Here is a 21,994-nt window from a genome sequence, read left to right as displayed (position 1 = left end):
CATAGGCGTAGAAAGTGTGGGGGAAATGGGTGTAATTCAGGACTAACAAAGACACTTGAATTTTATTGCATACCAAGTAACAACAAGTCTGTTTTACTACACGTGACAGCCTGCATAAATTATGTAAACAATGGGTCAACTTATCGTTGAATACACCGTCCACCCCTAACTTTTAAAATTTGTTTCTGCGGAAATGGACATGCGTTTACAGTAATATGGTTTCATTTAGATTTATTTTGAGAAGATAATACAGAGTGGTTTTCTAAAATAAGATATATTTTAAATCTTACTGCGTATTTTAAAGAAATATAAGAAAATACTGAAATTATAACAAAGTATTTTCTTTGATTACACGGAAATTGACTTGTTAAATATTAATGCTTACTTCTAGGATACATGTTAGTGGATAGAACAGACTCAGACATCAGACCATTTCCACCTCGTGGTCGTTAAAGTCTGTTATTGTGGTTTAATGTCGTCTTCACTGAAATGTGTTCTGACAATTTTTGTTCCGGTAAGTGTGAATTTTAGCTGTTTTTATCATGTTAAAGGGAAGTAGCAAAGCCAAAACAATCAATACATCACAATAGCTTATTTTATTTTCAGGATAACTTAAAAACAACGCTTCTTCGTTGGAAATTTCCATAGAATATTTTACCAATGGGATTTTAAAGTATTTGCCATTTCAAACGCTTTTATTTTAATGTGTAATGACCGACTTGCGTATCGTTGAACGGAGGAACAATTTGCAATAAAAGTTTTCGCTTATAGATTTCTTTCATCTCACAACACTAGAAAATTAGCTTCAGTTAAATGGTTGAGATTAAAATGTCGAGCGTCAGATATCTAAGAATATTGCTTAATGATTTTCCGAGTTTGAAGTAAGCCATATTGCCGTTTATTCATGAATAAGAAAACAAAACGGAAAATTTGTTTTTCACCATTCAATTCTCTATATTTGCCAGACATTTGCTGGTTTCAAAACAAAATAGTGGACACTAGGCAATTATACTTCCTCTGCCACAACTCTTTCGTATGTTAGTCTATAGGAATATCTTATGCAGATCGAATCTATAGAGTCGAGATACACATGAATGCATTACCACTAAAGATGTTATTTTACAAGCAATACAAGGGATACAAACAAAATCATGCTTCCCAGAGGCGAATGAAAGCAACTTCGAAATATAATCGATTTTTTTAGGTTTTCTTATAAAAAGGGCTTGTTCGAGGAAGCAAAGAGAGTTGTTAGATGTCTTCCGATTCCACTGATGATGAATCTGAACGTTCGTCAGCTCCGAACTTTCCTGAATATGAGATATGTATGAGCGAGGTATAAACTATGAAATATTTGAAATATTGATCTTCTGGTGAGCTTTTCCCATTAAGATTAAAAAATCTCTTTTTTTATTTAGAAATTAGACGGTATTTTGCCATCGCATGTCGTCAACATTGAAACAAATATGGCTATACGCTGTTTGTGTTATTTTTCATCCTTGAAAAGTTTCTTGTACAGTTACAGGAGCGATGCACTAGGACTTATAAGTGAAGATTTTAAATCTGATGTGAAGAAATTCATGGATATAAAATTTGAAAAGAACTCGAAAAATTGTTTGTTGGCTTTTAACCCAGATACAAAATGGGCCGTATCTTGGGACGGTTCTTTAATCGCTGCAAGTGCAACACTCAATCATCGTCACAGATATAATATTATCAATTTTGTTTTGATTATTTTGCCATCCCAGATATTGAGGTCGGCAAGTTACCTAAACCGGTATATTGCATAAACTGTTTTCATGCTCACACTTCTCAAATTAAGTTCTTCCCAGATGGAAAGAGAATTGCCGTCACTATTCTTTTGAATCCTGGTTTTCCCCATGACTTGGATCGTTTTTGTGCCGTGTTTATAAACTGCCAGACGGTTTGTGGAACTTAGAAGAATCTATAAAAGACGGACCCGACCAATGGATTGATCTTAAAGTTGAAATTAATGGAGTTGATTGCATTCAAATAGGTTGCCCTATTCTTAATGCGGATCTTGAGGCAAATGAGCGTGACGAGCAAGTGTCAAAAGAAAGACGTGAAAGTGGGAATGAAAGTGGTGTTGAAGATTATTTAGATTTGCGGGCGCAGTATCGTGCTGATGGCTTTAATTGCTTGGCTCTGTCTCCTGATGGCAGCCGTCTTTTGGCAGGAAGCACTGATGGTGAACTGTTCTATTTTGATGCGGACAGTTTAAAACTACTACAACGCGTTCGTGTTTACGATTATTATACAGCAGTTAAAAAATGCTGCTACAATCCTGCATTTGGCCGTTGGGAATTTGCAATATGTGATCGTTACGGGCTGTTTTGTGTGTGGCGCGTTTTAAATCTTTCTGACAATTCTGAAAATTTCCAATTAGCCCACCGAAAAAGGTTGGCTGTTCACCCAAAACATCACAATTACTTTGCTTTGCTTAATGATATCAGTTATTCTCCTGACGGAAAACGTATTGCTGTTACTATAGCTTGTCCGATTGATTACATTGTTAAGACATTCATTATTGGCTCACGTTCTGGTGAAATTTGTTATACGTTGGATTGGCTCACGTTCTGGTGAAATTTGTTATTGCGTTGATGAACCTGATCGACAGTGTCCGAACGTTGAATGTCTGACCTCGTTCTTTGGTAATTTGTGTCAAGTTACTTCAGTCACAGGTGTTCATTCTCGCGTTTTTTTCTGGAAGTTACCTGTTGTCTACGATTTACAAACATTGTGCTTACTCAAAATCAAAGCGTTTGTCTCTTATAATAACGTTGAGAAACTCAACATACCTTCTTGTTTAAAAAAAGAGTTGAAGTATATTTATTCTTACTGTACTTGAGAAAGACATTTAATAACTATCGTCCGTTGGGCGTTCTATCACAGCAGTAATGTTTAAAAACTGGACTTCTATTGGTTATATCTCGTAAACATGTGCACTTGAATCTATGTTGGCTGATTCATAACACTTGAGTAAATTCGAAAACGAGCTTCAATTGACAATTATTCGTATACCAGAGCATTTTTGGTTGATTCATTATAATGATACCACGCGGTTGGCTTGGAATACTGGACTACTTTTCTTTAAATTCTGTAAATTTACATAGAATGAAATATTCATTGAACACGTTTACCACATCGAGTTATGTTAATTTTCACCAAGGGCATGTGAAATAGAAATTTGCAGAAAAAGTATAAAGTACATTAAAGTAATTTATAAAACACTGAAATACGTAAACACGTAATAACTATATTATCAAGATCTTAATAACCGAGAGTGAGGTCTTTACAGAGAAATATTGCACAGAGGTTACCAAGGCAAATTTCTGATTGATGACTTTGGCATTAGTCGAAAATTGAAGAATGGTTCTAAGACATGAAATTATGTTGTTGTTATCACGTTTGTTTTTTAGAATTCAGGAATGGTAATGTATTATGTTGCAACAAAAGGGAAAAATCCCTTTCGAACTACACTACATAGACAAATCAACACGTTGAATGGAAAACCTGTAGGCTTGTACGACATCAAAAATGAGGCATTGAAGGAGCTTTTGTCGTGGATTTCAAATCTACGACCCTTAGATGGACCATATGCCAAAGAGACGATGAAACAACCGTTTCTTATGTCGAATGATGAGAAGTTTAAAATGTTTTGTAAAGTAGGTAACTGTCAGTCGATTAAGATAAATGATTCCATTCAAATGTCGTTGAACAATTAAATTGTTATTCCTCAGATTGGAAAAGTCAAATGGATAGTGATATATATGATTATTTGGTAAATGAAAAGGTTTATAGTTATAAGCCTTCATGGACAGAATGCTTGAGGCTTACTCGAAATATTGGCCAACATTGGTACGATCAACCACGGCCAAGGCGACAACCAGAACCATTTTATAAGATTGGTGATCACAAGGCGTATTTCCTCAAAACATTCCACAATCTCCTGTTCGGGTGAATGCTGCTGTCAGATCAAATGACGAAATAAAACATTCCCAAACTCAAGAGCTTCTTCAATTTCAGTGAAAGAAAGCCAAATCAATAAACAGTTTTTAACTGCAAAAACAGTCAGTAAAATGTTAGTAGCCCGGAAGAAATCAAAGCTATCGTTTTTAAAATCTTCTTTTATTTGAATGCAATTAAAAATATTTTTCCTGACCCAGTTGTATTATACATACTCACTTTTCTTGTGAATTTAATTAATATCGCAATAAACTGATTATTTAATTTTTAATTCTTAGTTATACTTTAAAATAAAGATTAATTAATAAAGGTGTTTACGTATACATTTAAGTTTCCTGTGTTTGATATAAAGAAAAGTACTACTTTTATCAATACAGAAAAACTAACATAACAATTAAAGTATTCACATCATTTGTAGTAGCATATTGCAGCACATTATCGTTAATCATTACTCTGAAATCATTTTGCCTGGAAATTATTTGGTGCAGAATTAAATATGGCGCCTTTAATAGTGCGTGAATTCCAGTACTGTGTGAATTCTAATATAAGCAATGTATTGATGAATAGACACGATTTGCTTGCAAGAAAGTAAATTGGTAAGGGAGCAAGGTTTCTCTTGTCATTCCAAAAAATGGATCCAGCCAAGATTTAAGATCATAGGATTACAAGAGGAATACGAGAAGATGGGAGAAGCTACCACTACAAAATTTATCCGGACAATTTTACGTTAGAGAGAAATCCATTATTAGCCACAGAAAGTAAGAGATTTCTCTCTCTAACTTCATTGAGTATAGATCATCATACATAAGACTTTTTATATCGTGATTGTGATAGACAAACACAGCTGCAATATTCCATAGATTATATAGGTAGTTGTCTCATCTTTAATAGTAAAAAAATTAGAGTGGCTGAGTGCCGTATAATTCAGCAACTTGTACATAATTTTAGCCTTGCTCATATTCATAATAATTCGACACATCTTTTATTTTAATTTTTAAGTCTGGACGATTGTTTTTAATGAACACATCCCATAATTATTTACAGCAATCAAAAGTAAGGGCAAACTATAGCGTTGTATAGACTGAATTGTTTATAGAGTTTAGACAGAATTGTTTATCATCAAAACCTTGCAACCTCTTTATAGCAGAAATCGTTAATGTGACTTTTTTGCAAATATTGTCAGTGCTATGCATTTCCACAATACATTTTTGTCAAGTGGAACCCCGAAAGTATTAAACTCACGTATTCTTTCGACACGATGGTGTTCAATAATTTAACATTTACTTTAAGATTCGAAATATATTATTACATTTCTTTTCAGTCAATTAAATAAAATCATCTTAAGTAGCGTTAAGACTAAGCTTATAAGAAATCATCCATTTTCTAAGGTTTTCGAAATCAGATTGCACAGAAAGTGCCAGACGAGTATGGAGTTGTCAGTACCAATATCTGCAAAAAATCGAATTTTTGTTTTAATAGGCATTGAGACAAATCCTTTATGTATGGCAAAATTTAATGTTCCTAAAATAGAATCTTAATTGTGACACTCCACACTTAATAATTTTTCTGACAAAAACTGTATTTTTGACAACTCTGTGTATGATTTAAAAGGTAAGAATAGCGACAAAATATTGCGTTTTAAGCGATAGAGCTCTAATTTATTTGTTATCGAGTTAGCCAAAAATAACTGACGAAGTGTTTTATTTAGCCAAAAATAACTGATAAAGCAATGTTTACAATTATACAAGAAATGTTTGGCATCATTTACTAAAAAGAGCAATCAGACGTTTATAAACATGATTTACAGTGACAAATTGGAATGCAGTGAACTCTAATTCAGTATTTTCCACACACCTTTAAAACTGGAAGTTGAAAAACAAAACTTCGCTGGCTAAATTTTGGCCAAATTTTTAAAATATTTACTAAAACCTTCTTAAATATAGTCAGTATTAGTTAAAAATTTTAATTTATATTAGTTTTCTAAGAAAGGTGTGACAGAGAATATGGTTCAGGCAGTTATGGAGACTTATGAAGGTGTAGCGGCGGTGGTTACGGAGGAAGGTGTTAGATCTGGTGTTTTTGAGGTAAAAGTTGGTGTTCATCAAGGTTCAGTCTTGTCGCCGTTACTGTTTGCTTGTGTGATGGATGTACTGACAGAGGAAAAGAGAGGAAAAGAAGGATGCTGGTGTTTGTTGTTGGCAGATGACATTGTGTTGGTGGCGGAGTCGAAGCAGAAAGTCATGGAAAGGTACCGAGAATGTAAAACGGCAATAGAAGTCAAGGGACTAAAAGTGAATGAGGCAAAGACGAAGGGCATGAGATGCTCGAGGCAGGTGGAGGTGAAGGACAGTGATAAATGGCCATGTGGTGTGTGTGGGAAAAGAGTTGGAGTGAATTCGATAATGTGTGGGAAATGCAGTAAGTGGGTTCATGGAAGATGTTCAGGTGTCCGTGGTGCATTGACAAGAGTAACTGATTTTGAGTGCGGGACTTGTCGAAGTGGTGGGCGAGTCGCGATTGAACGGTTTGAACTGGGTGACGTGAGGTTGGAAGGTGTATCAGAGTTTAAATATCAGGGCGATGTGTTAAATGATGGTGGAGGGTGCGAGCAAGCGGTGAGGAACAGAGTTCAAGCAGCGTGGTAGAGTTTTAGAGAGTTGTCGGGAATGTTGTGCGGAAAGTCGACTTCGTTGAAGCAGAAGGGAGAATTGTATAAGACATGTGTTAGAAGTGTTTTGGAATATGGAGCAGAGTGTTGGGCGCCGAAAGCAGAGGACCTGAGAAGATTGGCGTCGACGGAAAGGAGAATGCTTAGGATGATGTGTGGTGTAACGTTGATGGATAGGATTTGAAGTGAAGAGATTAGAGAAAGAGTTGGTGTTGAGTGTATCGAGAATTGGGTAAGGCGCCAGCGTTTGAGGTGGTTTGGGAATGTGGAAAGGAGGGAAGAAAGTGCTGAAATTCGTAGAACGTTGCATATGAATGTTGAAGGAGTCCGCAAGCGAGGTAGACCGAGAAAGAGATGGATGGATGCTTTGAACAGTGATATGAAGGCGATGGGTATAACGAGAGATATGGCAAGAGATAGAGACGTTTGGCGTAGAAAAATTCATGGACCGGTCAACCCCCCTGGCGGGGATTAATACTGGCCGGTATACAAATGTTGTTTGTTGTTTGCTTGTTGTATTAGTTTTCTTGTTTTGCCTTCCAAATAAACTATAGTCTTCCACTCGTCTTTTGTATTAGACCCAACGTCGGCAATCTTCGTTGAAAATTAATTTTATTTGCCATTTCCTATTTCTATGTTTAATATAATTCTGGCTTTTTTTAATGGACTCAATGCTAAAAAGGTTTGAAATAATGGCTTTCCTTTTACATTTGTCACTTGCATTAATAAGTTCTTTTTGTGGGAATTGCAATCCAAGAGACTCCTTTTGATCTAATTTCCTATGATGAATTGGATTTGTGCGCAGGTATAGATTTGTACCACAGAGCACGCTTACGAGCTTTGTCACAGAACATTGATCACCAAATGATTTCACTCAGCTTGGTTTTGTCTAAAACACATTTGACAAAAAATACAAAGTATTGATGTTTATAAATAATTGCAGTTGTAGATTGTCCGTGCACGTGGAGATGGGAGAAGGACTGTTGGTGTTGCTGTTAATTTAAAGAAAAATTTATATCTATTTCACGCATCAGAAGAGGCTTTGAACATTATGTCTTGTGGACAAAAAATTGGAAATGTGTCATCTTTATTCTGTGGCTGTAAATTTTATTTTGATGATTGAACCACTGTTGCAAGTTCAAGTTCTTGCAACTGAAAGTTTTTGCGTTATGAATTCGTCGTTTGACGATAAAACATATCATGATATAGATTGAACGAATGGACGATACATAGTTCATTATAAGAAATTTAGCAAGCGTGCCTGGATGTATCAATCAGAGGTCGCATTTTCAAATTATCTCAGAAATTTGCTAATTTCAGATAAAACACCTCTCTGTGGCGTCCTAGTTACATCGACGAAACTACAAATTACGCATTCCAAAGGGCAAGTTCGACAACTCAAAGTAGTAACTTTCGAATGACAATCATATCTACTAATTGCAACTTTTTAAAATTTTCGTGTGAATTTTCGTTGTTTAATTTATAATGTTAAAAGGAAATGGCGTAGCCTAAAAAGTCAATACATAAAAATAGCGTATTTTATATTTGAGAAACCTTAAAAACAACGTTGTTCGTTTAAAATTTGGAAAGAAGACTTTTCCAATTGGATTTTAAAGTATATGGCGTTTTAAATGCATTTATTATAATTATTCACTTGTGTTGAATGGAGGAATAATTTGCACAAAAGTTTCCACTTATTGTCTTATTGTGATATTGAAAATCTTATCACAATAGTAATGCATTTTTCGGGAAGGATTATGTTAATGAAGACCCGATTCTTTAGTGTTTCGGTGAAGTTAAGTTTTGTGAAATGAGTTGGTGAAAAATCACTATTTGCTCTGGGTAAATCAATCATTGTAACACGCAGATTTAATTTTGTTGCACAGACACAAAACATTAGCTGTGTTAGATCGAACTTACTTCAAAAAATGTTTATTTACCTCACAGACTCATTCACGGGAGAGTTGTCTGTTCATTCCTAAACGTGTATCTATCCTTGTTTGATGTGAATTTTTCATTTCATCAATTTACTGCAAACTAGACGAAATTTTGCACAAAGAATAAAGCTGGTTGCATTATAGTATACAAAACGATTGTAAAATATAATGAAATTATTTGATATAACGACAATATGGTGCCCTAAAGTCAACAGGATACATTGTTTGTTGAAGTAAATATTAATGAATATTTTTTTAGAAACTGATCAAAAAACAGGACGTGCAGAAATTTGAACAAAACGATAACAGTGTCATATTAAGAAAAATGAGTTTATGAAACGACCATAAGTTCAAAAACAAAACCGAATGACGGATGATCAATATAAATGTATATTGAAAATCTTTTGAATGTGAAAATTGCTGTATACATTTACACTGGATGGTCTCGTTTGTGAAAATATCCGACGTATTTAAAAACACTTCAGTCATTAAGGAATGAGTGTTGCAATGATAAAAGTCGATCAATCATTAGCATGCCAAACATATACTGTAACCAAAAATGACTGGACAAATGTCGATCGCTATAAAAGCCAAAACAAGCAATGTCTGTCTGGAAAAATGTATAAAACTGTTGTAGGTATCTTTTATATAAACCGTGCAATTTCGACTGGTCAGTGTGTTTCTATGGGATAAGCAAATGCTGCTCTCGCTTAAACAGTTCTAAAGGATTCCATAACCAATTGGATTGTTCTGTAAGTATTTTGGATTCAACCCTCTGGTGCCTGGTGTGACAAATGTGTCACAATCAAGAAGGCATTTAAAAGTGAATAAGATAAAAATAGGCTGGTTCTAAAGGGTTATTCAAAAAACATTTAATACGCAGTTAACCATATAACCAGGTGAACTTATTAACACGTTTTTCAGCTACAATGAGTTTAAGAAGAACCAGCTGTAACATTAATGTTTGGTCTAGTGAGTGCTTACAACAAATGAACCCACAAAACATTTACAAATCTACAATTACAAATATTATACAATTATTCACTAACCGACCACTAACCGACCAGCAAACTAAAATTCTAAACAAATGATTAAATTACAACTTTAAAGACGCGAACAAACTTGACTACGTTGCCGACCTGGAATCAGCTTTAAAGTACACCAACTTAAAATACCAAACGAAAGAAGATATTGGTCACAAGATCTCCAATAACCTTTGCCACAAACCAGCAGTCACTCTAAACAACGAAGAACTATGAGCAATTTAAAACCTACAAAATGACGACCAAATAATCATATTACGAGCTAACAAAGGACGCAAAACAGTTATCATGGACAGATTAGATTACATCGACAATGCAAAAACCCTCCTACAAGACGCCACCACCTACGAACCTCTCCACACAGACCCCAGCAAAACGATCACTAACCGCATCAACCAGAAACTTAAACAACTAAAAGACAAAAAGAAACTGACCAAAAGCGATTACAGAAGAGTCCCACCCAATGACGCATCCACCGCCAATTTCTACGGACTACCGAAAATCTGCAAAGAAAACAACCCGCTTCGACCTATCTTATCGCTTCTAGGATCACCTACGTATGAACTTTTAAAATATCTTTGTAACATTCTCCATCCATTAGTCAAAAATCACCTCACACCATCAAAAATGCCACCACTTTCCTCGCCCGTATTGAAAACATTAAACTACAACCAGAAGAAATCATGATATCCTATGACGTGACATCACTCTTCACATCCATATCACTAGACATAGCCGAACAAATTACAAACGAACTGCTCACAAACGACAAAACTTGGCAAGCTACAACACAACTAGACAAAAATGACATCCTAGACTTCCTCAACCTTTGCCTCTCCAATGAATTCGCCTCATAAAACACATACTACAGACAACTTCCAGGCACACCAATGGGGTCACCACTATACACCCTCCTCGCAGAGGCAGTCATGTATCACCTCGAAAAACAATCAGTCACAAACAACACAGACATCAGACTATAGAGATGATATGTCCACGACATCTTTGCCATAGTCAAGAAAGACAAAACTGAACAAGACCTACATACCATAAACAATATCACAAGGAACAAAACCTTCACTAAAGACGAAGAACACGACAAACAACTTACTTTCCTCGACATCCTACTAACCAGAACAGATGACGGTACACTAAACACACAAGTATACTGCAAAACCACCCACACAGACCAAATACTCCATTTCAACAGCAATCACCCAACACAGCATTCGAACACTTTTCAACAGGATAAACATTCATTGTAATACTGAAGAAGCCAAAAAAACAGAACGCAACTAAATATACTCCACATTTATTAAAAACAATTACCCTAGAAACTTCATAAACAAAACTATAAACAAAATACAAAACAAAACACAACCGACAAGAGCAACAAGAAACCGGACAAAACAATAAAAGTCGTGACATTACCACACATAAATGGAACATCAGAAATGACTGCCAGATTTTTTCGACCATTTAATATTAACGTCGCCTACAAACCTACACAAAAACTGAAATCGTGTTTCACGAAACATAAAAGATACCAGGCCATAGCCTTTGTTCCCATGACCGGGGAAAGCAGCCAGTTTTACCAAACATAAAAACAAACCATCAATTCGTGATACAACTGACGCGATCTACATGATACCATGTAAAGACTGCTCAAAGCAATACATAGGACAAACATCAAAGAAAATCGAAACAAGACTCACAGAACACAAAAACGCCATAAAACGACGAAATCCGAACTCACTACCGGCAGAACACACCCATGGAAACAACCACACATTCGACTGGACAAAAACTAAGGTACTCGTACTTGCAAAGACTAAACGCGCCCGTGAATTTAAAGAAGCTTGGTACAGTAAAGACAACGACACAATAAACAGACATATCGACATACCCCTCATATACTCACAACTAAAGAAAAAGGACAATAAAACTAAAAAACAACAACAAAAGTACAACATCACTCTATAATAATATTAACACCGAACATAATCACAATACATCAAAACCCATGGCAACGCAATTCACCCCATCCAATCACATTACTCCACCCGCTAATCCAATTAGACGCTCTATGCGTCTACAAGCTAAAAGCAAGTGTAAATAGATAAATTCTCTTTCCGATGAAGGCTCGAAGCAACGAGTCAAAAGCTTAATAAAATTATTTGTGAAATCCGGAGAAACTTTTATTTTTGAACAATATAATACCTGGATTACCAATCTTTAAACAGAATTATTCACATGTATATGCTCTTCTTAACTTCTAATATCCAAACAACATAGTATGCACAGTCTCGGCGTTGGCAGTTAGTAAGCCATCTTGTCTGCGATTGTTATTTTGCTACTTTTGACATTGTATGACAAATAATGGATGACATACTTCTTTCACATGAAAACTGGCTGGATTCATGATCGATTTTAACGATCATGGCTAAACATATTTAAACAATTCGAGCAGGATTTACACAGTTTTGACGCTTCAGTGAATTTAGAGTAAAATAGTTCTTACTAGATTTTGCAGGATATTTCAACACACCTATTCATATGGCATTTTCCCAACTACTTGTATATATATGTACATATATACATACATTGTTTGAGTGTTCAAGTACGACATTCACAATTGATGCAAAATTTATCAATTCATAAAATATTTGACATACCGCGCTAGTTATGTTTGTGACTGCCTGCCATTCGTGGGGGAATATTATGTGGAAGAATAAACAAAATATTTCATTTTGGAATTAAAGTCTTATAGCATCATTTCATATAATATATTGTCTAGTAAAGTTAAAAGTCTAAATATGAAATTTTGAATTATCTGGCTTGCAGTGATGTACTGTGCAACCACAGGCATAGGTATGTTTGTTGTTTTCAGATAACATCTGTAATTGCCACTTAACATAATTAAATCACAAATACAAAACAATTTCTAAGTATTCTTACGTCTAAATACAATCAAAACAATAATTAAACAAGTCACGTCTTGTTATTTTTCTTGCCCAAAGCGGAAAATTTTGCCAATTAATTCCGGACTTGTCAAAATTAGTCGACGTTGTTTGAAAGACGCTTATAAAAATGTTTATTTGACTCAGAGGTTAGACATGAAACATGTCCAGTAAGTTCTATAGAAGTTAAAAATAAACATCACAAATTCCACAGGCATTAGTGCGAAAAGTAAATTGGTTGTCAATATTCGCCAACGCAATTACTGTAGCTAAAGTTAACAGAGTTTTTGTTGAAGATTTTGTGGAGAGTTGAAGAGGGCGAGAAATGCAACGTTTTGTTTTTACATTCTTACAGTAAGGTGGATTTAAGCAACAGGATGTTTTTTATTGAGATTTTTTTCGTAAATTTTTGGATTGGAGTTATACTTCCTGTTGGTTTTATGGTGACTTATTTACAGGCATCCATACAAATACTTGATTAGCTCTTTAAAATATGTTCATCTGACGATAGATTTGAGAGACGACCGTTTACAGAGTTTGGTAGTTTCCAAAGTACACAAAATTTAACGAAACATTGCTTTCTTTTTATGTTATACCGAGTTTTATATCCATTAATAACAAAGTTTTGTATTTGACTTTCACAATCGATGCAAAATGTAAATATTCATAGGAAATTTGACATACTGCGCTATCTTTGTGACTGCAAGTCGTATGCGTGGGAATATTATGTGAAATATGAGAAAAATGTTTCATTCTCGTTTCAAGTCTAAGTAGAACAATTCCACTTAGAAATATTGTGTCGTGAAGTTAAAAGTTTAAAATATGAAAACTTTAGCATTGCAGTGATGTAATGTAGAGTTCCAGGTATAGAGACGATTATTATATTCAGATTATATTTCTGCCACGTAACATAATTAAGTTACAAATACAAAGCAAATCTTTCACTTTCTAAATAGCTTGCGCAACGTTAAATTCTGCTTATGAAAATTACCGGTCGAATAATTTATATAATTATCATGAAGAGTTTCAGCGCAGTTTGAAACAAACTTTGAGAGGAAAGTCACTGAAATATAAAGAGGATTTTTCAAAAGTTAGATATTTTTTAAAACTAGCAGGGTGTTAAGCCTTTTCAAATAAAACAATTTTAGGTGTTAAACCAGTTCTGTCGTGCAATTTCTTCGTGTGAATGTCAACAATGGCGGAATCGACATCTTCAAGTTCTTCGGAAGGCAATGAATTGAATGAAATGAGCGAACAAATCCAGCCAGTTCGTGTTACGTTTGATGATGTGTCAACAGCTCAGTCAAGAATCCGAGATAGCGTGCCTCAAACTCCTTGCGAGGTAACATAATAAATTTTATAAAATAACAAATTTAAACAAAACTTCATTATCAAATAAAAACTTACTTTAGTATGATAAAAAAATTATGTGAAATGCAGTTTGATTACTGTCATTTAACATTTTATTTGCTTGTTGACTTTGATTGATTTTTTACTTAAATACTTATGAAATCATAGTATCGAGCATATTTTCTATTTAGATACGTTTAATTCAATTTCGTAATTATAAGCAAGTTACAAAATATCACAAAGCGGACAAGTTTTACTGAGCCAATAAATCCTAGACTTGTGACAATTAGTTGACGTAGTTTGTTAGACGCTTCTAAAAGATGTTTATTATACTTAGAGGTTAGAAAAATTATGAGTCAAAAATGAAGAATACTGACCAGTTACGGCCAGGGGCAGACTTAGACTTTAGCAAACGTTGCAAAAGCAACAGCCAGAATTCTCGAAAAATATCAGTCGCCAAATAATTGCATAAAGCAATTTGTGTTACAAATTTTGTATTGATGTGCAATGAAAGTAAATTCAATAAATTGTTAAATTGAAGCTATTCATTGATTAACATGAAGTATTTGCTCATAAATCAAGTAAACGCTATCGCATCGTTCAGAATCACCCTGATTTGGATAATGATGAACTCGCCACAGTATGTTGCTTAATTTAGCGAAGTTTGGCTACAGTCAGGCTTGCTTTATCAATAACATTGCTAATTGTAGCAACAGTCGAACGATTCTTAGCCAATCATATCACAAATCACGGCAACAGTGGCAATAGTTCGATACCATTGCGTAATTTGCTTTATATAACATAATTTTTGGTGTATGTACAACTTATTTAAGCTTTTTTGGCAACATTCACAATGTCATCTCGGGAAACGTTGAAACAACTTCATTTGTTAAATAAACCGTTTTCCTTTGAGGAAAAGGCTACCATGAATATGATTTTATCACTTCGGCAAGAGTGCAATAGAATCATTGCAGCTAAACAGAGTAAGGCAAATGTTAAAGAATTAAAGGGGTAGTCAGACCTTAACACAACTTTCACTCATATGAAAGTGTATATTGTTCTTACCTCTCTCGTGAAATTCTAGGTTTCCAATTCAAATTTAACTCGAGAAATAATGCCTTAAATGTGTGTATTTTTGCCTCTTGTTTGATCGCCATTGTGTACATGCAAGCGAAGCCGCAGTCCAGCAGCGGTTTCTTGTCGTTACGTCACTGCGCGGTGATCGTTGTCAACATTGGACAAAATATACTAGCAAAAGTAGAAATTACGCATAGGCATATTCATAGTTGTATTTTATTTTCAAAGTTTTTAAATTATTTTGCGCAATGGATACGAATTACTCAAACGATTCCTCTAGTAATTATTCTAGAAACGGTGTTTCAAACTACGAAGAAATGATTAACGATCAAAACATGATTCAACCATATGCTTATGAGCCGATTGAAACAGACTCTAGCGACGAGCCTATGGACGACGCCGACGAAGTTGCCGCTGCATCATAGAATGAATCCGCCAAACCGCGCATTGACGTAGCGACGAAAAACCGCTGCTGGACGGCGGCTTCGCTTGCAAGTACACAATGGCGATCGAACAAGAGGCAAAAATAAACACATTTAAGGCATTATTTCTCGAGTTAAATTTGAATTGGAAACCTAGGATTTCGCGAGAGAGGTAAGAACAATATACACTCTCATATGAGTGAAAGTTGTGTTAAGGTCTGACTACTCCTTTAAAGCGTAAAATTTGTTTGTTTACTTTAAAACTTTAAGACACCTGTTCAAAATGCAAATTTTTACCAAAATTATAAATGTTTTTTTATCAAGACAACGACAACATGTCAAATGGCAACAAGGGGGGAAAAATATCACCGACGAAGATTTGAAAATGGTTACAATTTAAAAACGCCTCAAGATAAAATATTAACAGATGGTGAATTTAGATTACATGTTTGTAATTGGGCTTTAGATCATTATTTTGGTGGCACAAATACATCTGATTTTCTTAATGGGAAGTCACATTTATCAAAAATCAAATACTTTGAAGAATGGAATAAAGCTGTAAAAACCGAAACACAAGCAAACAGAGATAGAATACGTTCTAAGAAAAATCAATTGAAACAATCAAGAGAGGAAAAAAATTTAGAACAACAAAGAAATAACAACGATTTTTATAAATTACAAGGCAAAATAGAGGAAAGAGAAAAACGACACCGTGAAGAAGTAACACAAGCTGCAAGAAGAGGTAGAAATGAAGCTTCTCCTGAAATTGAGAGACAAAATCAACAAGAAAATCAACAGTCTCGACAACAGCAACAAACTTTTACTACAACTAATGATGATGACGAAGAACAACGACTTCAACAACAAGAGATTATATATATTCCTAGTGATAACGAAGAACAACATAGCGAAGAAAATCAAACAGAAGTACAACAACAATTTAGAAATGATGATTTTATAACACATTGTAGAAATAATGCACATGATATTTCATTTTTTTTAAATCATTTAGAATATTTTAAAAAATGTAGATTAAAGAAAGAATTTATTGATGATTGTTTCAATCATGAAAGTCAAGTTCAAGCCTTAATAGCTAAATTAAAAGCAACGAATCGACAGCAAAACAATAGATTTCAACCATATTGAAAATAAAAATGTAATTTAGAAATATGACTATTATATACAGTTTTGTAAGAAGTTCATTTTACAAAAATGATATATCACACTATTTGTCTTTAATAATTCCAACTTCTATTAACTTTTGTGATATAATAGAGTTGTCTTCTTGGTTAAGAATGAGACTAAAGATCTCATCAACTTTCTCTTTTCCCTATACGTGTTGGTAGTTATAATATCGATAAAATGGAACAAGTATTGCGAGAAGATAATCGATGTATACATTTATTGCCGCTAGAAGAAGAAACTGCACGTGAAAATCGTCGTATTGATAACGATATTGATACAGTGTAACAAGCAGACGCGTCCAATCAACTGCAGAATATGCATAATGTCATGGGGTCCGTGGTGTTTGTAATGAGGGTTTTAGTACAAGTAAGTGCCAGATTAAGTGGAATACTGGTGAACAGTGATGTCACATCAAAAGACACTAGTATATAGTTGTCCGGTATTTGTATAGTGCACAGTTTTTTAATGAAAGTTACAGTGGATTGTAGCTTGTGTTTTGATTTGTTTGAAAGTGGTTGCAGTATATCAGTCAAGTACTTTGAAAGTTCTTAAGTGTGCGAACCACAGAATGATACAATTGGTCGCATGGGTATTTGTGGTTTGTGAAGTTTTGGTAGTCCGTATCGTCTGGGTGGTCGTGGTACTGAACATCTGTGTTGATAATAAATACGTTCAGATATAATGTTAGATTTTCCCATAGAGAAGATCTTGCTGTTAAGTTTGCGTACTAGTGATGGTGCTGGGTCTCGTTTGAGTTGTTCGTACGTTTGTCTGTCGTTAACAAGGCTGTCAATTTTGTTAAAGTAATCATTCCTGTCCACGACCACAGTCACGCGTCCTTTGTCTGCTGGTAAATGACGATGTTGTTGTCGTGTTTTAGTCGTTTGAGTGCTTGTTGTTCGTCCTTTGTCAAGTTGCTGTCACGTATAGAGGACGATTGTAAGGTGGACAAACACCACGGACGTACTGCCATTATCGATAGACGACATTATGGAGCTACTGGAGCTCTGCCTCACCTCGACTTACTTCCAGTACAAAGGTACACACTACAAACAATTACATGGGAAAGCAATGGGCTCCCCCGTTCCTGTTGAAGTTGCTGAAATTGTAATTCAATCTATAGAGGAAAGGGCGCTCACGACTTACAAATATGCACTACCTTTTTGGTTTCGCTACGTAGATGACACAATCACAGCACTACATGCAGACGACATTGATGACTTTCACATTCACATTAACAAACAGAACAGCCACATACAATTTACCAAAGATGCCAAAGAAAACGGAATTCTTCCTTTTCTCGACTGTTTGTTAAGTCATGACAATCAAAAACTACGAACAACAGTTTATCGCAAGCCAACACATACTGACTGACTACTAGACCAATCATCTTACAACCATACGTCGCACAAAACCACCACAGTCAGAACATTAACAAGACGTGCACAAATCATATGTGATTCACCGGACGCTCTACACAACGAAAACAACTATCTCAAACGTGCTTTTGAAAAAAACAACTATAACTCTGACTTTATCAAACGCAACACTTACAAACCCAACGAACCCAACGAAACGACCAACTCATTGACAGCAGCATCGATACCTTACATCAAAGATACCTCTGAGACTACCTCGCGTATCTTACGACCATACAACATACGTGTCGCACATAAACCAATCACAACGTTACGACAAGTACTAACGAACATAAAGGACAAAGAACAACCCAACGAACGACAAGGTGCAGTTTACAAAATAAACTGCTCCGACTGCCACGCCTCCTATATCGGGGAAATTGGCAGGAACTTAAACATAAGACTTACTGAGCACAAACGAGCTACAAAGAAACAAGACAAAACTAATCACATTGCCGAACATCACCGAATCACAAAGCACACATTGACTGGGACTCAACAAAATGCATTACTTACAGTACTGACTATAGACAACGTCTTACATTAGAAAGTTGGTATACCAACTTGGAACCAACCCCCCTGAACAGATCACAGGAATTACCGGCACCTTACAAACGACTTATTCACAATAAAAACAAACGATCAACTAAAAACATTATACTTCACACTAATTCACAATGACAATACACATTTCCTGTACACACAATACAATGACGTAAGAACCAGATAACAAATACGGCTAACCTGACGTTTACTCCTCATTTGACTGTGAAGCTGACTACCATTAAGGTTGTCGAAACGTCAGTCAACAACAACAAAAACAGTCCTTCTCAGGACTATACCAACCTGAACGATTGACATTTACAAACATGTTTATATCTATAGTAGTCATTAGGCAAGCGTATCAGATGAGGTCTGTCTAGTAAACTCCACATATATATATATATATATATATATATATATATATATATATATATATATATATATATATATATATATATATATATATATAGTGATAATATTATCCCTGAAGAGTGAGAAATCACGAAACAGGCTTGTCGGGATGAAATTGTAGTTTTTGTGTATTTTCTTCTTCTCATCAATATTTACGCTCTGCTCTTAAGCATCGAGCACTGTATTTACGGAGATTCAAATAAACAAAACTTCCTATATATATATATATATATAAAAGATAAACGTTTCTCCGGATTTTTTAAATGATTTTTATTGATTTTTAATGATTTTTAAAATCCGGAGAAACGTTTATCTTTTATATATTCAATGCCTGGATTACAAATTTTCAAACTTATATATATATATAAACGACCCCTCGATATCAAACGACCTTCTACACAAAGCCCTGGAATTTTCTTCCGAATTTGTAGAAATAACAGAGAAAGACAAGCGTATAATCACACAAGCTAAGAATTCCCTATTATTCAACAGATCTGAAGCATGGTGCAAGAAAGGCAGCAGCTCAAATTTCGACGTAACAATGGGTAGCTTTGACGGAGCGGAAACATGCCAGTTGGTAGGCTCATTTCTGCTCTCACAACTTCCTACAGACTACAGAAATAACATTGGTTTATATCGCGACGATGGCCTCGGTGCATTCAATGCTCCCCCTAAGACGATAGAAAAAATCAAGAAACTACTGTGCCGAATATTCAACGAAAACAACCTGAAATTAACCATTGAAGCAAATAAGAAATCCGTGAACTTCCTTGACATCACCTTTGATTTACGATCTGACTCCTTTAAGCCATACAACAAACCTGGAAACATTCCTCAATACATAAACATTCACAGCAACCACCCTCCATCTATCCTACGCAGAATCCCGGAAACCATCAACCAACGGCTCTCAAGAATCTCATCCAACAAGCAATCATTCGACTCAAGCATACACCCATACCAAGAAGCACTAACAAAAAGCGGCTTTAACTACAAATTACAATACAGCCCACAAACCACACGAAAGTCAAAAAACAGAAACAGAAATAGAAACATCACCTGGTACAATCCACCATACAACTCCAATGTCCACACAGACATCGGACACAAGTTCCTTAGTATAATCAACAGGTCCTTTCCAAAAAACCATCCACTCAGCAAAATCTTCAACCGAAACACACTTAACCTAAGTTACATTTGCCTGCCAAACATCGATACGATAATTTCTACACACAATAAGACCGTTTTAACCAAAGAAGAAACGATGATAAACGCCACCACAGACAGAAAATGCAACTGCCGGAAAAAAGAGGAATGCCCACTAAAAGGAGAATGCCAAACCAAAGGGGTAGTCTACCAAGCCACAGTCACCAACACACTAACCAAACACAAAGAAACCTACATCGGTCTAACGGAGAATACTTTTAAATCACGCTACTTGAACCACACCAGCTCATTCCGAAATAAATCAAAACAACACTCCACAGAACTTAGCAAACACATATGGAAACTAAAAGACTCTAACACGCCATACACCATCAACTGGAATATTGTAAAGAAATCACAACCTTACTCAAACAAAACCAAACGCTGTAATTTATGCCTCTCGGAGAAATTCTTCATCATCTTCCACCCAGAACACAGCTCGCTCAATAAACGAAACGAACTCATTTCCGCATGCCGCCATCGTAATAAACACTTACTAACGTCATTAATGTAATACTATATCACCTAAACACTTAATTATTCATCTTAGTGTATAAGTTCCGTTGTGCTATAGTGCTATATTTATTCTCCTGACGAGTGTGGCAAGTTAAACAACTGCCATACGAAACAGCTCTGTAGTGAATAAATTTCGATGAAGTAATTCGTGGTTTATTATTTTATTTTCAATTATATATATATATATATATATATATATGATAATGATAAGGATTCTCTGGATTTGTTTTAAATTTTTATTAAGCTTTCAACTCGGTGCTTCGAGCCTTCGTCAGAATGTGACAATATATTATTTACAAAGACTTTGTAGGCGTTTGGAGCGTCTGATTGGTGGGTTATTGTTTGAGTTGATATTATTGGGTGGTATAAGATGCGTTGTCATGGTTTCGGGTGTATCGATTACGTTAATGAAATCCGAGTGTTTTATTTAAGTCGTTGTGTTATTAGTTTGTTGTTTTGGTTTTGTCTTTAGTTGTGAATAGATGATGGGGATGTCAATATGTCTGTTAATTGTGTTGTTGTCTTTGCTGTACCATGCCTCTTTGAATTCTCGTGCGTGTTTTGTTTGTGGGCGTCCAAGAAGTTGTGTTTTTGTCCAGTCAAATGTGTTGTTGGTATCGTAGGTATGTTCTGCTGGTAGTGATTTTGGGTCGCGTCGTTTGATGGCATTCTTGTGTTCAGTGAGTCTTGTTTCAATTTTCTTGGACGTTTGTCCTATGTATTGTTTGGGGCAATCTTTACATGGTATCATGTAGACCGCGTTGGTTGTGTCGAATGTCGTTGTTCGGTCTTTATGTTTAGTGAAGTATGATTTGAGTTTGTGTGTTGGTTTATGTGCGATGTTTATTTTGAATGGTCGGAGTAGTCTTGATGTCATTTCTGATGTTCCGTTTATATATGGTAATGTCACTATTTTACTGGTTCGTCTGTATCTTCGTTAGGTTTTTCAGTTTGTGGTTTGTTGTGTATTTTGTTTAATACTTTGTTGATAAAGTTTCGTGGGTAATTGTTGTTTATGAATGTAGAGTATAAGTAGTTGCGTTCATTCTTCTTGGCTTCTTCTGTATTGCAGTGTGTTTTAATCCTGTTAAAGAGAGTGTATGTTGGGTGATTGCTATTAAATACTTGTGTGTGTGCCGTCATGTTATCTGGTAAGTAGAATATCTAGGAAGGTAAGTTGTTTGTTCTGTTGTTTGCCCATGGTGAAGGTTATGTTCTGTGTGGTGTTGTTTATTGTGTGTAAAATGTGTTCTGTTTTGTCTTTTTTGACGATA

At 35.2% G+C, this 21,994-nt stretch overlaps 1 protein-coding gene and 1 long non-coding RNA gene across 3 annotated transcripts; both read left to right on the top strand.

Moving 5' to 3' along the window:
• The first annotated feature begins 434 nt into the window (after positions 1-434).
• On the top strand, positions 435-1,700 carry LOC124459571. The gene is made up of 3 exons (XR_006953696.1): positions 435-514; positions 1,205-1,333; positions 1,416-1,700. It is a non-coding gene; the product is annotated as an uncharacterized LOC124459571 (long non-coding RNA).
• Positions 1,701-13,617: 11,917 nt separating this feature from the next.
• On the top strand, positions 13,618-16,695 carry LOC124453394. Of its 2 annotated transcripts, none has more exons than XM_047004216.1 (2): positions 13,618-13,934; positions 15,766-16,695. In XM_047004216.1, exons 1-2 carry the CDS (start codon positions 13,779-13,781, stop codon positions 16,585-16,587), a joined length of 978 nt encoding a protein of 325 aa, XP_046860172.1. In that variant the 5' UTR covers positions 13,618-13,778; the 3' UTR covers positions 16,588-16,695. The 2 variants fall into 2 exon arrangements, with proteins under 2 accessions (XP_046860172.1, XP_046860178.1); XM_047004222.1 differs by lacking the exon at positions 13,618-13,934 and adding an exon at positions 15,115-15,613.
• Positions 16,696-21,994: the final 5,299 nt, after the last annotated feature.

The sequence above is a fragment of the Xenia sp. Carnegie-2017 genome, unplaced genomic scaffold, assembly GCF_021976095.1.
Source record: "Xenia sp. Carnegie-2017 unplaced genomic scaffold, XeniaSp_v1 HiC_scaffold_13, whole genome shotgun sequence".
Taxonomy (NCBI): domain Eukaryota; kingdom Metazoa; phylum Cnidaria; class Anthozoa; order Malacalcyonacea; family Xeniidae; genus Xenia; species Xenia sp. Carnegie-2017.
This window is presented reverse-complemented; position numbering and strand designations above follow the sequence as displayed.

Bases quoted from the DNA above. Each gene is read 5' to 3' on its own strand.
- LOC124453394 (XM_047004216.1), top strand. From the start codon at position 13,779: ATGTCAACAATGGCGGAATCGACATCTTCAAGTTCTTCGGAAGGCAAT. The intron at 13,935-15,765 runs GTAACATAATAA...TTTTTTATCAAG, and splicing joins TGCCTCAAACTCCTTGCGAG to ACAACGACAACATGTCAAAT.